This window comes from Polychytrium aggregatum (genome assembly GCF_025602895.1).
Source record: "Polychytrium aggregatum strain JEL109 chromosome Unknown BJ171scaffold_56, whole genome shotgun sequence".
In the NCBI taxonomy this organism is placed as follows: Eukaryota; Fungi; Chytridiomycota; class Chytridiomycetes; order Polychytriales; genus Polychytrium; species Polychytrium aggregatum.
Genome location: NW_026516258.1, coordinates 180,091 through 192,471, shown reverse-complemented (window position 1 = coordinate 192,471; position 12,381 = coordinate 180,091). Strand labels below are relative to the sequence as shown.

Sequence of the window (12,381 nt, the reverse complement as noted above, 5' to 3'; positions counted from 1 at the left end):
ACATGGACGGGCGCGTGGATCCTGGAACGGGCCGGCGGCCTGTGTTGAGCTGCGCGGTCACGTGAATGTCCAAATATGGCCATATACAGCCCCGCCATCTCGGTTGCTGTTTCTGCCCGGCGCCGGCCACCCTGCTCCTGCCCAAGAGCATCCCAAGAACAACCTGCCGGCCGCATCTTTCTTTTTGGCAGCACCGTTCTTTTGGCAGCACCTTTCGTTTGCCAACAGCACATCGGCACCAAGCTGGACCCCTCGCAGCAGCCGGACACCATCCTTCCTTCAGCATGAGCTTCACGTCCCGGTTATCACAGCCAACACGGCCGTCGCTCAAGCCCTCCGTCGCCATGAACAGCATGGTGGAGGGCATGAGCGGGCTAGCGATGGGCCCTCCCGGCCGAACAAGCGGCATCAATCCCCTCCAGCGGAATGCTGGCAGCGCCCAAGGCACCGTGCCGAGGTACCACCACGCCGCAACAATCGCTGCCACAGAGAATCGACCCACAACTATGCCGCACATACCCAGCTTTCGCTCCCGGTGCTTCATGCCGCGGGCAATGTCTGTTCGGGCTCATTCGGCTCAAACGCAGTCATGTGGAAACAGCTGCATGGTGCGGTCTCGACGATGCTTCTTCAGCGGTACTAACCTACAACGATCCACGGTGGTGGCATTGAACAGGCGATCCAGTGTCTACGCTGCGAACCGTCCCTCCGGCGTCGGAGGGCGCTCAAACACATCAGACCCTCGCCCGACCCGAGACAAGCCGTGGCAAGCACAGATGATCAAGCAGCTGATCAACTTTCTCGTGAATGCCGGCTACGATCAGCCGATTTCAGCCAAACAGCTTCAGGCGCCGTCGCTGAAGGATTTCCAAGGCATATTCCGCTTCCTTTACGCACTGCTGGATCCGCAGTATGCTTATCAGAAGAAGTTTGAAGAAGAAGTTCCCCTGATCCTCCGTGGGCTGCGGTGGGTTGCTGAATGCTATGAGAGAGTGGGCCCGTCATAGTTTGCTGCGAGCATCTATCACTGCCCCAACTACGCCTTGCGACACAAACGAGCCGATGTTCTGCCATGCCCGAGCAATCTAATCCGGGAGGTGGTGTGCTCATCCTCGATGACTCTTGCGATCCAGATATCCCTTCGCCGATATGATCACCAAATCCATTCTGCACTCAGTCGGAGCGATGCACGCCTGGCCAACACTGCTTGCTATGCTGACTTGGATGGTCGAGCTCATTATCGTAGGTCCAATGTCCTGCACCGCCAGACACGAGATAGTTCTGACTAGCCCACAGTTTTCGTTTCAAAGCTAACACCCGCTTTATTTTCATTGCTTTTCAATCGTATCGGCAGTGCGGCGACCAAGTTGTGACCTCGAACGTCGACCTGACCAACGCAGACGAGAACACTGTCGAAATCGCCTATTGTTGGTACCTGGCCAAATCCTACACCAACTACATGCGGGATGTGAACTACGATCCCGAGGACAAAGAGCTTCTTCTCTATTTTGGTGAGGCGTGCAAGGGCGGGGAGGCATTCAGACCGACTTACGCGCAAAGCAGTGCTGCCACCATCTGGTGAGCCGGTCTGGACACTCACGGACAGCTGGTTGACTGACCGAGTTTGACCGGTACAAATGCCTCTCTGTAACCAACAGAAGGAAAGCTTGCGGATCTCGTCTCCGAGACCGATCAGCTCGACCAGGAAATCAAGGTGCTTGAGGCCGAATACCAAGCCCTCGCCGAGGGTGAAGATCCCCTCGTGGCGCTCTCCAAAGAAGAGGCCACGCTGCGTGGAGACGCCTCGAAGCTGAAGCAGCTCATGGCTCATCGCCAGGCGCGGAAGACCAAGGTCGTCGAAGAAAATGCCACACTCAGGGAGAATATTGCACTGAAACGTAGCGTATCGGACCATCGGCACTGATACCGATAAATCTGCCCCCCCCCCCAGACCGCTAGTTCGTGCGCATCCGCCGCGACCCATGCTTGTTGCTGATTCTGGCTCTCAAATACGTATCCCGCAACAGAAAGCGAACTCGTGAGCGTGACAAATGAGCGCAACCACCTTCAACACATCGTCGATACACAAGAGATCTCACCCGCCGAAATCGACAAGATCAACACGGAGAGGGAGAAGCTCACTTCGCAGCTGGCCAGTCTGGAAGACAGCATCAAAGAAATCGACAAGAAATGCTGGGAAATCGAAATCGAGTACCAGCGGATGTGCGATGGGGTAAGTTGGATTAGCCTGGCCACTAGACACTCCTGTAATCGGCAAGCATGTGCCCGAGTCGGTTTGGCAGCATTTAGAGTGCTCCGCGGACTACTGAAATCTCGTCGTATGTATGGTTTGCCCGATAGCTCACTGCAACCGTCAAGGACTACAACAGTCCCAGGATCTTTTGTCGCAATCAGAAAGATGAGAGACTCAGTCAGATTCTCAAGCATGAGCTGAGCGTCCGGCCTTCGGCTCCGAACGCCTCTCAAATGCTTTCGATTGACATTCAAGAGGTCGTCAAGGTGAGATCTGGGATCTGTCGAGTTCTGGGATCTCGGAGCCGAAAGCACATCTTGACACGAATCGGCTGTCGGCACGGCTGGGTTGTCGATAGCGCTCGGATCTGCGCTGGGCTGCCGAGGTCTGCACTGTGATATCCAAGCGAATGCATGCGCTAATTTGATCCTACGAATGAACACTGGACCGATCCATCAGCCGGCGCTCTATGCCGTCCGCCAGCAATATGCTGCTGCTGCGCAGCAAACCAACGAAGAAATCCTGCAACTGCAAGAGAAGCTGGACCACATCAACGAAGCCTTTCACGAGAAGTTGGAAGAGCTCGCAGCCATCGAGGACAGGATCAAGAAGGCCAACGATCAATTTAATGAAGAAAAGGAGGTATGCTGACATAGATCTGGTTGTCCATTTTTCTGGTGGCGATGGTGTCTAGTCGCGTCAAATTCTGTCTGTCCAGAGCCATACTTTTCACTGCGGCGATGGCCGATTGTTTCCCTGATCACTGAATAACTATGTTCACAGCTGAGCGGCACCACCGATGCAACCAGCCAGCAAGAGATCGAGCACCTTGAGAAAACCATTCCCCGGATGAGAACCGAGGCCACCAACAGTCTCCAAAGCGCCCATTATCGATCACAGCAACTGACTATCCAGTACGTCGTCGTGCTCTATGTTTTCGATCCACTTCAGACATGTGATCTAGCAACAGTTGGGCGAACAGCGGAAACGCATCACATGCGTCGCATGGTCCGATGGAACCCGTCTAACGCCATGACAACCTATTGTAGATTTGAGCAAACTCGGACCCGCTGCGCGACGCAGACAGAGAAGGCGTTCAGTCAGTTTCAGGACATGCTCAACACGATTGTGCAGCTGCAGGAGAAAACTCGCCTGCCCCTGGCCGAGCTCCGAGCGATTGTTAGCGACGAGGCGTCGCTATACGACTCTGTTTCGCCCAAGGGGTAATGCCGTAAGCAGCCACACAGTCACTCCACAGCCTGCTCGGATCAATGTGCCCTGTTTGCCGTCACTATTAATGCGACAGATTTGCTCAGCAACACGAGTTACAATCTTGCGGGTCTTGCAGGGCGCGAGAGATGAAATGCCGATTCCAGGACGTTGCTGCGAGAGGCTGGAATGGAGTGTGGTTTGGCGTTGTTGTGAAGAAGGGCGGATTGCAACGCTCGCATGGCACCCCAGCCATAGCATCTCGGGTGCCTCGCCTTCTTGAAGAGGGAGGAATGATCCGCAGAGCATGCGCGCGGTGTGATGGCCTGCCCCGTTGCATGCTCGCAGAGCCCCAGTGCACAAATCGCGACGCTGCGGTGCCAACAACCCGATGGCTTGTGTCCTGCTCTGTCCGATCCAATGTACCAGAGCAGTTGGAGCGTGTTTGGTTGTCGGCGGTGGCCTGGTGTCTGTTTGCTGGGGAGGCAGGAAAGACACCTTCCGTTTGGAAGATCGCAAGCCCATTTGTGTGGGAACGCATCCAAACAATATCAATCAGCCATTTCCAACGGCTTCGTTCTTATCAGGGTCGCCCAGCTCCTTCCCCTCCCCGACTTGCTTCATCCGACATCGGCCTCCCCACCGACTCGCTGCTCTATACCCCATCTCCACTCGGGTCTGTATACGTTTGTGGGTCGATGTCCCTCTGTCGGGTGACGAGGCCCGCATGGCAACAGATCGGGTTTCTGTGTGGCTCGGCTGTGCGTCGCTGTCATCTCGGGATCTCATCATCGGCTATTCCTGTCGACTCACCTGTCGAATATGTGCTTCCTGACTCTGTCCAGACTCGATCGTAACAAAACCAGACCTCGCTTTGATCTGTGCTCGCCAAAACAGTGTATCAGACGCAGAAATCAGTGAGCATGAGCTACAACATATCCAGCCCCACCTACGGCTTTGCCTCGGTGCAGCCGTCCAAGTCGCCTCAGCTGGGCAAGGCTGCAGCGGCCTCGACGAAGGGCGCCAAAGGTGCCAAGATCGGCACCCCAGAGCAGAATAGAAAGCACCAGCAAGGACAGCAGCTCCTCCAGCAGCAGCAGTTGCAGACGGCGATCCGGGCCCAGCTGCGCGAGGTCGACGGCCTTCGCTCGCAAGTCGGCCGTGCCCGTCTTTCGAACGAGACTCGGTTCCAGAACCTTGATGCTCAGAGCGTCGATCAGCTCCAGGCACTGAACCACTCTCTCTTCCGAGAGCTGCAGAGCTTGAGACACCCAGGACAGAACACCAACATTTACGGATCCATGGTGAGCGCTGTGGCAGCTTGCGAGCATCCATATCGTGTGTGGGAACTGACGGAACATGTGCGCGAGTGAAAAGTTTCCTCGATCCCCTGCTCTCCTTTCGACATACAGTCCTTGTTTGCTGATCTTGTTGGGGCGGATCGCTTTGCACAAACAGGGAACCACCGTCCGCTCTCCCGCACTCTCGGCCTCGGCTAAGAGCTCGCGCAGTGACAAGGCACCCGGGACCAAGCAGGCCTCCCAAGAAAGCAAGAGTCCTCGCTCGCAGCCCTCCAAGGTACAGCACTCGTGTTACTGTTTCAGTTGGACGGTGCCTTCCCCCCACAGCGAGAATGCAGCATTGAGTACTGGCAATCCAGGAAAGATGAGGAGCAACTGTTACCCTCGCCTTTGAGGTTTCGATGCGGCGCCGTTCATGTGCTCGTGTCGCCGCTTGCTCATTCGTTACTCGTCACTTCACCGGCGATTATCTTCACCGGCAATTACCTCCACCACACACAATTGCCTGGAACCTTCCAGATCGCTACCCAGGATTGGATCAACCAAAAACTCGGCCAGGCCAGTCAGGAGCCCTATCTGAGCACCCGTCCCACGGCCATGCAAATGAGCCCCCACGACGAAGAAATTTCCTGGACGATGCTTCCTGGCAATGCTCGTGCTGCCAACGACCAGCGTCTCAAATACGCAACCGGACCAGTCCAGAAGAACGAACAAATCTCCTGGGATATGCTTTCTGTCAAGGTTCAGACAGCATACCGCCAGTATGCGCACAACAGGTCCCCGAGGCTCGCAAATATGTCCACCGAACGCGGCGATGATATCGCCTGGTCGATGCTCCCGAACCGAGCCCAGGATACCTACCAGCGCTTGTCCGCCCAGGCTACCCCGGCCACATCGACCCCGGCCCGCTCCAGAAACCCATCGTCCAGCCCTCAGAAGCTCACGACGCTCGCGAATGACCAGATTACCTGGTCAATGCTCTCTGCCAAGGCCCAGGACTCGTACAGAGCGCATTCCTCTCAGGCAAGCTCCCAGCCACAGTCAAAAGCCCATAGCCGCCAGTCGTCGTCTTCTCCCACAGGCAATACTCCGGATGTGTGGGCCGACTACATCTCGCCCTCCAATCCAGTTGTGATTGAGAGACAGACCAATGGTGCCAAGGCCCAGTCCGGCAGTCTCAAGCCACAGACCCGACCTGAGCGCTCTCGGTCGGCGTCGTCGGGCCGCTCTCGCCAGTCTTCCAACTCCTCGCCGGTTGGCGACACCCCCGATATCTGGGCTGAGTACATTTCGCCCGGAAGAAGCATTGTTGTCGAGAAAACGTCCGGGCGTCCTGGGCCAAAGGCTGCTGCGCCGGCTCCAACCCTGTCTCGTCCTGCTTCTCGTCCAGTGTCTGCCCCGGCTCGTCGTTCCCGTCAATCGTCCAACAGCTCTCCTGTCGGTGACACCCCCGATGTCTGGGCCGACTACATCTCGCCTGGAAAGGATATTGTCATTGAGCGCAGCCTGAAGACGGTCGCAGGATCCTCAGCCTCGACTGCTGCAAAGTTGACAACGGCCCCGGCCAAAACAATCCGAGCCCCGCGCCCTACCTCGGCCTCGGCCGCTTCCAGCCGCTCCCGCCAGTCGTCCAACCCGTCTCCAACAGGCAACACCCCAGAGGTTTGGGCCGATTATATTTCGTCGGGCAGAGATGTTGTCATCGAACTCAACAAGGGGGCCTCCAAAGCTGCCAAGAAGCCCGTCCAGTCGGCTGAGAAGAGCACCATCAAGCCGACCTGGGCCTCTTACTTGAAGAAAGACTCGTCGCTCGCCCACCAAAAGCCCCAGGCGCAGCCGGTAAGTGTGTTTCCATCGATCAGCGTGTGTGTGAGTGGAGCTCAGCTGCGGGCAGGTTCTAGCATGACACTATGCTGCGATTTGGATTTGGAGAGAGATGAAGATAGTGCGCACACACTGGTATAGACTCTGATGACAATTGTCGCCGATGCATGAGGAAAGTGCGGAGCGACCAATGCACTGAAAACGACTTTCATTTCTCAAAACTCGGCCCGGAACTCGGCCCAGAACTCGGCCCAGAGCCGCCGCAAGAATCAAGAAATCAGCCTCGATGTTGATGGACCATCAATCTGGGAGCACTTTTGGGACTATGATGAAGAGACAGGTAAGGAGCAACGAATGCGCCAACGAGCAAGTCGTGTCGCTCAATGATCGCTCTGCGAATCAGTTGCGTCTCCCCGTCGACACAGAATGCTGCTGGTCGACTGTTTGCTGCCGACCCCGGCCTGGTGGTGCTGAGGCGCACTTGTGGGTTGTGCTGATTTGTCCGTGCATCGGATCTGTGCCTCCCCCTTCATTGTCCCCCAACAGAGACCGTGAGTCCCATTCGAAGCCGAACGGCAAGCCAGCAGCCCAGAGTCGCAGCCAAGGTAGGACCGCTTGCTGATGTGGATACACAGCTACGAGGCTGCAATCATATCGGGCCAGATTCTGATCTGTTGCCTCCGTGCCGGGCAGACACCCAAGGTCGAGAGACCCTACATGAACTTCAGCAACAATATCCCCTATACTCTCCACCGAGACTCTGAGGAATCGACGTCGTACATGATCCCCAACCACCGTGAGATCGAGGACTATCAGCTTTCCATGCTTTCGCTCCGATCCAAGCGACCTGCAGCCGTCTCGACCGTCCCTGTGCCCTCGGGCGTCGCTAGCAAGTCCCCCAAAGCCAAGTCCCCCAAAGCCAAATCGCCCCAAACCCGCTCGGACCCTCAGGCCAAGACGCGAGCCCAAGAGATCGTGGCCCAGACATCTCGCTCCAGAGCCCCGTCGACTTCGATCGTGACAGCCACGGTCGTTGCCAGTGCCGCCGTTCTGGTGGCGATTGGTCTCCGATTCTTTGGACAAGGCTCAGTGTAAGCAACGATGCAAGCACTCTCCTCGAAGGATCCATCCGTCGGGGCGTTGTTCATTCACTCTCCCGTCAGAATTCCTCTCTTTCTTGTCATTGACATGCGACAGCCGTGGTTTTCACCACCGGTCTGGTTTGCATCGTTTTGCCGCACTCGAGCTGTCGTTCATTGACAGGTTCGTCACGACTGCCACCGCGGCAAAGCCAGTGTGTGCCTTTGTCGATAAGACCATTTTGATGCATCTTGAATCCAATTTACTTCTCCATGATTGGCCTCCAAAGTATGTTGCTTTCAACCTACCAGGGAAACACCGGCAGAGCAAGCGTACACATATACCCCCCCCTTTCCACCTGCGATATTCTTGCTCCACGCTGTACACCTCGGGCATTCTGCCGATGCACACACACATATATATGCCAACTGCATCCAAAAGTCGAGCGCGGCAAGTGGCTGTGCGCTTGGACACACCATATGGGTTGCAGTGCATGGAACATTCAAGAGGGAGGGGATTTTGATCTCAAGCACAGGTAGCCGTGTTGATTTGTGAATGCTGCGACTCTGCGACAACTCGCCTCGAGTCCATGCACAGTTTGGAGAGCACTCAGGACGCTGCAGAGTATATCATGCGCAGGTGGACCTTGGCACTATTGCCAAGATGGCTATCAAGACCAGCCTTGGCCAAGTCGATGTACACGGACACTCCGGTGATGTGCTCGGGCCATGCGAGTGCTTCGATCTCGGACTTCCAGAACGGATTTGGATCCATGTGCGAGACCATTTCGGCGTCAGGCGATCGCCCAACGGCCACGCTGTGGATTCGAGTGCCGGCTCCATGACACCACAGCATCAGGGTACCGCTGTCGCGGGTCTCAAGCTCGACCAGCAGCTCGGTCGCTTCGGATGCGGGCGCATCGAGCATTCTCACAGAGAGTCCACGAATTGGGTCGTTTCCAACGAGCTGCAGGGATGAAAACGGCCGATCAGCAACTGCCCGGAATCTGAGATGATGCTTCGCTCAGCGGATGCAATTCGACCGAACCTGATCGACGAAGCCGAAGCACAGTAACGCCCCGAGTGGCAGAGAGAGTGGATCGAGCTGGCTATTGGGCGATCTTGTACCCCGCAGCGACGCCAGATCCAGAGGGCGTTGCTGTAGAGAGATGACAGGCGAGATGGCGATGACGACAGCCTGGCGAGGCGGAACGAGCACCGAGAGTGGACGCTGAGCCGAAACCAACACGGTCCTTTTGTCGTCAAAGCCACGGGCAGCAAATACTTTCGGTGAAGGAGACGCATCCGAGACATCGACAGTGTCATCGAAAATGTCATCGACGGTGATGCCTGCGAGCTGAGGGGTGTCTGCGAGATTGAATACGGCAAGCATGGACATGAGTTGGCCGTCTGGGCGCTGCGTTTGGATCGTGACAAGGCCATTGGATATTCCGGCAAGGCCAAGGGAGAGTCTAGTCATTGGCAGGCCAGAGTGGCGGAGCGACACCAGTTTCCCGTTCCGATGCATGCACTTGAGGACATCTGCGTTGTGTACTCGGCTCTTGTCGCTCATGAATATCGGGCCGGCGCTCATGAAGCGTGCAAGGGCTTGCACCTCAGAATATCCGAATGCGTCGGCGGTCCGAAACATGTCCCAGTCGAGACGAGTGGAGTGCTCCGAGGGCATGATCGAGTCGAACAGTAGAGAGTTGAAGATGTTGGTGACGATGTGCCATTGCTGCGATGAAAAGTCGTCTGGACACAGGACAGCACAGTGTAAGCGATGCAGCCACAGCAACGCTGAGAATCGACGGGGGATAGCGAGCATGATCTGCAACAACAGGTGCACCTGGGAAGTAGTCTTCGGAGTTGCGAAGGGTGTTGTCGATTCCAAGGGTGTGCCCGGGCAGAAAGGTGTGATGGAGTATCTCTGGGGTGTGGCACATGCACCAGATGACAGAAAGCTGTTTGAAAGAACATTGGGGCTGATGAGCAATCCCATTCAACGATACATCAAAACCGGCCGCAGCAAGAAACGAACATGTGCATAGCGAAGCAATAACCTGGTACTTTCGGGCTGCCTGAATGAGGACATCTTGGTAGAGCCGGCACAATTCCGATCCATCCTCGAGTTCATCGAATACATTCTAGCACCCCGTTCCGCCACCAGCATTGACGGGTTTCCAGAATATTGATCGAGTCAGTACATCGCTACGTCGTTCTGTGGCAACATCGCCGCAGGAGTGCAGTGGCATCGCCAGTCCAGCCGCCATCAGCGTCGCTTGGGCTCTGCTCGCTCGTCAGACTTTGGGGAGTGTCCGGGTCGACTGGGTCCGATGCGATCGGATTGAGTTGCATCGTATCTGGTCCTAGAGGCGCACCTGATAGTCGACCTTGACGAATGCTATCCCCAACGACTTGAGTCTGGCATAAAAATCCGAGTAAAAGGCCGAGAGTGACGTTGGGTCGATGATCCACTTGAGCGATCCACTCTTTGTTGCAACCCGGCGACAGGTGTACTTTCTCGCCAACTCAGAGCCGGGCTCGATGCCGTCCCTAACCGTCAGGCGAGGAGTTGGTCAACCAAAGATGAGCGGAACAGGACAGCGACCTGGCGGACCATCAGGCCCAAATCCGAGCCTGGCCATATCGCAACACAAGCTTGGTCATATGCCGATACAGAGTCCCGACGACGCAAGAGCAAGCATGCTCCATGCAGTAAGGTCGATGAGGCATTGCGGGACTCTCGTATATCCCCGAGCCCATACCAATATCCGACAATGGCATGCCATACGCCGACAGAGTCAACTCCGTTGAATCGGAGCTCCTCGACGAGCGAACAGAGTCCGTGTGGGAATCTTGCTGAGTTCTATATGGTGGGGAGGGAAGAACCACGAGCCGCATCCAGATGAGATTGAGACGTCCTTGGAGGTTTTGTGGTGGACTCGCCGCTGGTGCCGATTGTAGGATAGACAAGCCAAGAGCAGCTGGATCCCACATACCGCCTCAAGCGAGACAAGTCTCCGGTCTGCGGTGGTATCTTGCCACCCATCATCGACCAATACTACTCTGACCGGGATTTCGCTTGTGTGGAAGCTCTGTGGACCAAGGAGGTGATGAAACAGCATATACGTGTGAGACCAAAGGGAGGAGGACGAGTCGACAAGAGAGCTGTGGATTCGGGCAGGACTCGTCACCTTGACTTCCTCCACAATCGCTGCAGCCGACACGTCGGTACCGAATGTATTCCATGTACTGGTCGCGTAGCGAGGTTGAAAGGGCAATGCCCGGCAGAGGAACAGTGAGATGCAGCCACAAATCGGTGTGGATGAGTACATTTGCTATTGCATCCGCCATTCATCCGCTACTGCACCTGCTATTGAAGATGGTGTTCCAACGTACCAGAATCCCAGGGAGTCAAACGGCGACCCTCCGAAGCAGGAGGATGAGGTTTGCCTCGAAACGGGCGACCCCCGGAGGACGGACCAGCTCTCGACCAGCAAAGGCGGCAGACCCTCACCGGCCAGCCCGACTGCCAAAAGTGCTTCCGCTGGACGATCGGGATCCTGATGCCCAGCGACGATGACGTTGCTGCCCCCAGCGACGATGGGGCTCGAGAGCAGGCTTGGAATGAGGACCAGCCATCGACCGCTTCGGGCATGTTGCCAACAAGCTGTAAAGATCGGTCGACCAGTGACGACAAAGCCCGAGGGACCCGAGAAGGAGGGCTCGATCCACTGGGTATTGCGGCGCTCCCAGAAAACGGCCTCGTATCCGGGATCCAGGACGACGATCGACTGCCAGTCGCGGACGAAGGCAATCAGGCTGGTGTGGTCTCGGGGAGGCAGCTTCTCGATGCGCCCAGAGAGACCGTAGTCGATGTATTCGGACACATCGACAGGCGGATCGGCATCGCCGGCGAGGGAGACGACCAAGTTGTTGCCGGGGCTCAGCCACTGGATTTCTGAGGAGCCGTCGGGCATCGTCCAGACGGCTCGGAGGGTGAGCTCATATCGGGTAATGGTCCGATCGGAGGGCTGGATAGATCCAGAGAACAGACGAACAGCCTGACTGTCCTGGAGCTTGCCGAGCAGCGGGCAGTCGTTGGATGCAGCAACTTGGGGAAGCGAAACGGCAGCCCAGGGTCGGTCCAGCGCATTGCTTGACGAGAGGGCATTGGTCCAAGCCTGGATATCCAGAGTGCCGGCTGGGGGACTGTGCGATGGATGCGAGAGACCGAATGACGAGTGGCCATTGTCGATTATGGAAACGGTGACGACCAGGGCTTCGTCTGGACGGAGGGTGATGCTGGACGGAAGCGGAGGAGCCGAAAACCACATTGGGCTCGGATACGACGAGGCCGGCGGTGCTGGACCAGTTACGGGCAGATGATGATGTCTTTGGATCGCAGCTCAACCCGGGTCTTGCGGACGACTCGTTGCCATGGCAGCAAATGAGCAATGTGAATCGATCATACCGGTGTTGGTCAAATCGGGGAGCTGGACGAAATGGCGGTGTTCTGCCGCACAGCGGGTCGAAGAATGGGACACATCGACTCATTCGGACAAGCACGTAGCCGGATCATATCACACACCCGGTCAAATGGGTCAAATCATTTCCCTGAGTGAGGGAGATGCATGGAATGAGTGGGCATGACGGGGGCCAGCGAGTCGCTGCAGATGCAGCCACTGCGGGTCAGAGCAGAAGCCACCCT

At 56.6% G+C, this 12,381-nt stretch overlaps 3 protein-coding genes across 3 annotated transcripts; 2 read left to right on the top strand and 1 right to left on the bottom strand.

The window, feature by feature from the left end:
• The first annotated feature begins 129 nt into the window (after nucleotides 1-129).
• BJ171DRAFT_250164 (HEC/Ndc80p family-domain-containing protein) lies at nucleotides 130-3,524 on the top strand. The gene is made up of 10 exons (XM_053106682.1): nucleotides 130-457; nucleotides 677-967; nucleotides 1,134-1,242; nucleotides 1,355-1,511; nucleotides 1,659-1,898; nucleotides 2,028-2,233; nucleotides 2,362-2,520; nucleotides 2,714-2,896; nucleotides 3,038-3,168; nucleotides 3,304-3,524. Exons 1-10 carry the CDS (start codon nucleotides 285-287, stop codon nucleotides 3,479-3,481), a joined length of 1,827 nt encoding a protein of 608 aa, XP_052962596.1. The 5' UTR covers nucleotides 130-284; the 3' UTR covers nucleotides 3,482-3,524.
• Nucleotides 3,525-4,386: 862 nt separating this feature from the next.
• On the top strand, nucleotides 4,387-8,099 carry BJ171DRAFT_603081 (uncharacterized protein; the record flags this gene model as incomplete). Its single annotated transcript, XM_053115161.1, has 6 exons — nucleotides 4,387-4,767; nucleotides 4,922-5,041; nucleotides 5,284-6,603; nucleotides 6,832-6,928; nucleotides 7,135-7,193; nucleotides 7,282-8,099. 6 exons carry the CDS (start codon nucleotides 4,387-4,389, stop codon nucleotides 7,681-7,683), a joined length of 2,379 nt encoding a protein of 792 aa, XP_052962595.1. The 3' UTR covers nucleotides 7,684-8,099.
• Nucleotides 8,100-8,190: 91 nt separating this feature from the next.
• BJ171DRAFT_524730 (glycoside hydrolase superfamily) lies at nucleotides 8,191-12,381 on the bottom strand. The gene is made up of 9 exons (XM_053112614.1): nucleotides 11,070-12,381; nucleotides 10,865-10,922; nucleotides 10,670-10,765; nucleotides 10,436-10,536; nucleotides 10,049-10,223; nucleotides 9,731-9,814; nucleotides 9,517-9,631; nucleotides 8,716-9,422; nucleotides 8,191-8,634 (listed from the first exon to the last, which is right to left on the bottom strand). Exons 1-9 carry the CDS (start codon nucleotides 12,005-12,007, stop codon nucleotides 8,278-8,280), a joined length of 2,631 nt encoding a protein of 876 aa, XP_052962594.1. The 5' UTR covers nucleotides 12,008-12,381; the 3' UTR covers nucleotides 8,191-8,277.

What these genes read in the sequence shown, in the direction of transcription:
- BJ171DRAFT_250164 (XM_053106682.1), top strand. Translation starts at nt 285, where the DNA reads ATGAGCTTCACGTCCCGGTTATCACAGCCAACACGGCCGTCGCTCAAG. An exon ending in CTGATCCTCCGTGGGCTGCG is followed by an intron (nt 968 to 1,133) that starts GTGGGTTGCTGA and finishes CTTGCGATCCAG; the next exon opens with ATATCCCTTCGCCGATATGA. An exon ending in ACATTCAAGAGGTCGTCAAG is followed by an intron (nt 2,521 to 2,713) that starts GTGAGATCTGGG and finishes CCGATCCATCAG; the next exon opens with CCGGCGCTCTATGCCGTCCG.
- BJ171DRAFT_524730 (XM_053112614.1), bottom strand. Translation starts at nt 12,007, where the DNA reads ATGTGGTTTTCGGCTCCTCCGCTTCCGTCCAGCATCACCCTCCGTCCA. An exon ending in GACTTGTCTCGCTTGAGGCG is followed by an intron (nt 10,537 to 10,669) that starts GTATGTGGGATC and finishes CCCACCATATAG; the next exon opens with AACTCAGCAAGATTCCCACA. An exon ending in CATGCCATTGTCGGATATTG is followed by an intron (nt 10,224 to 10,435) that starts GTATGGGCTCGG and finishes CCTGACGGTTAG; the next exon opens with GGACGGCATCGAGCCCGGCT.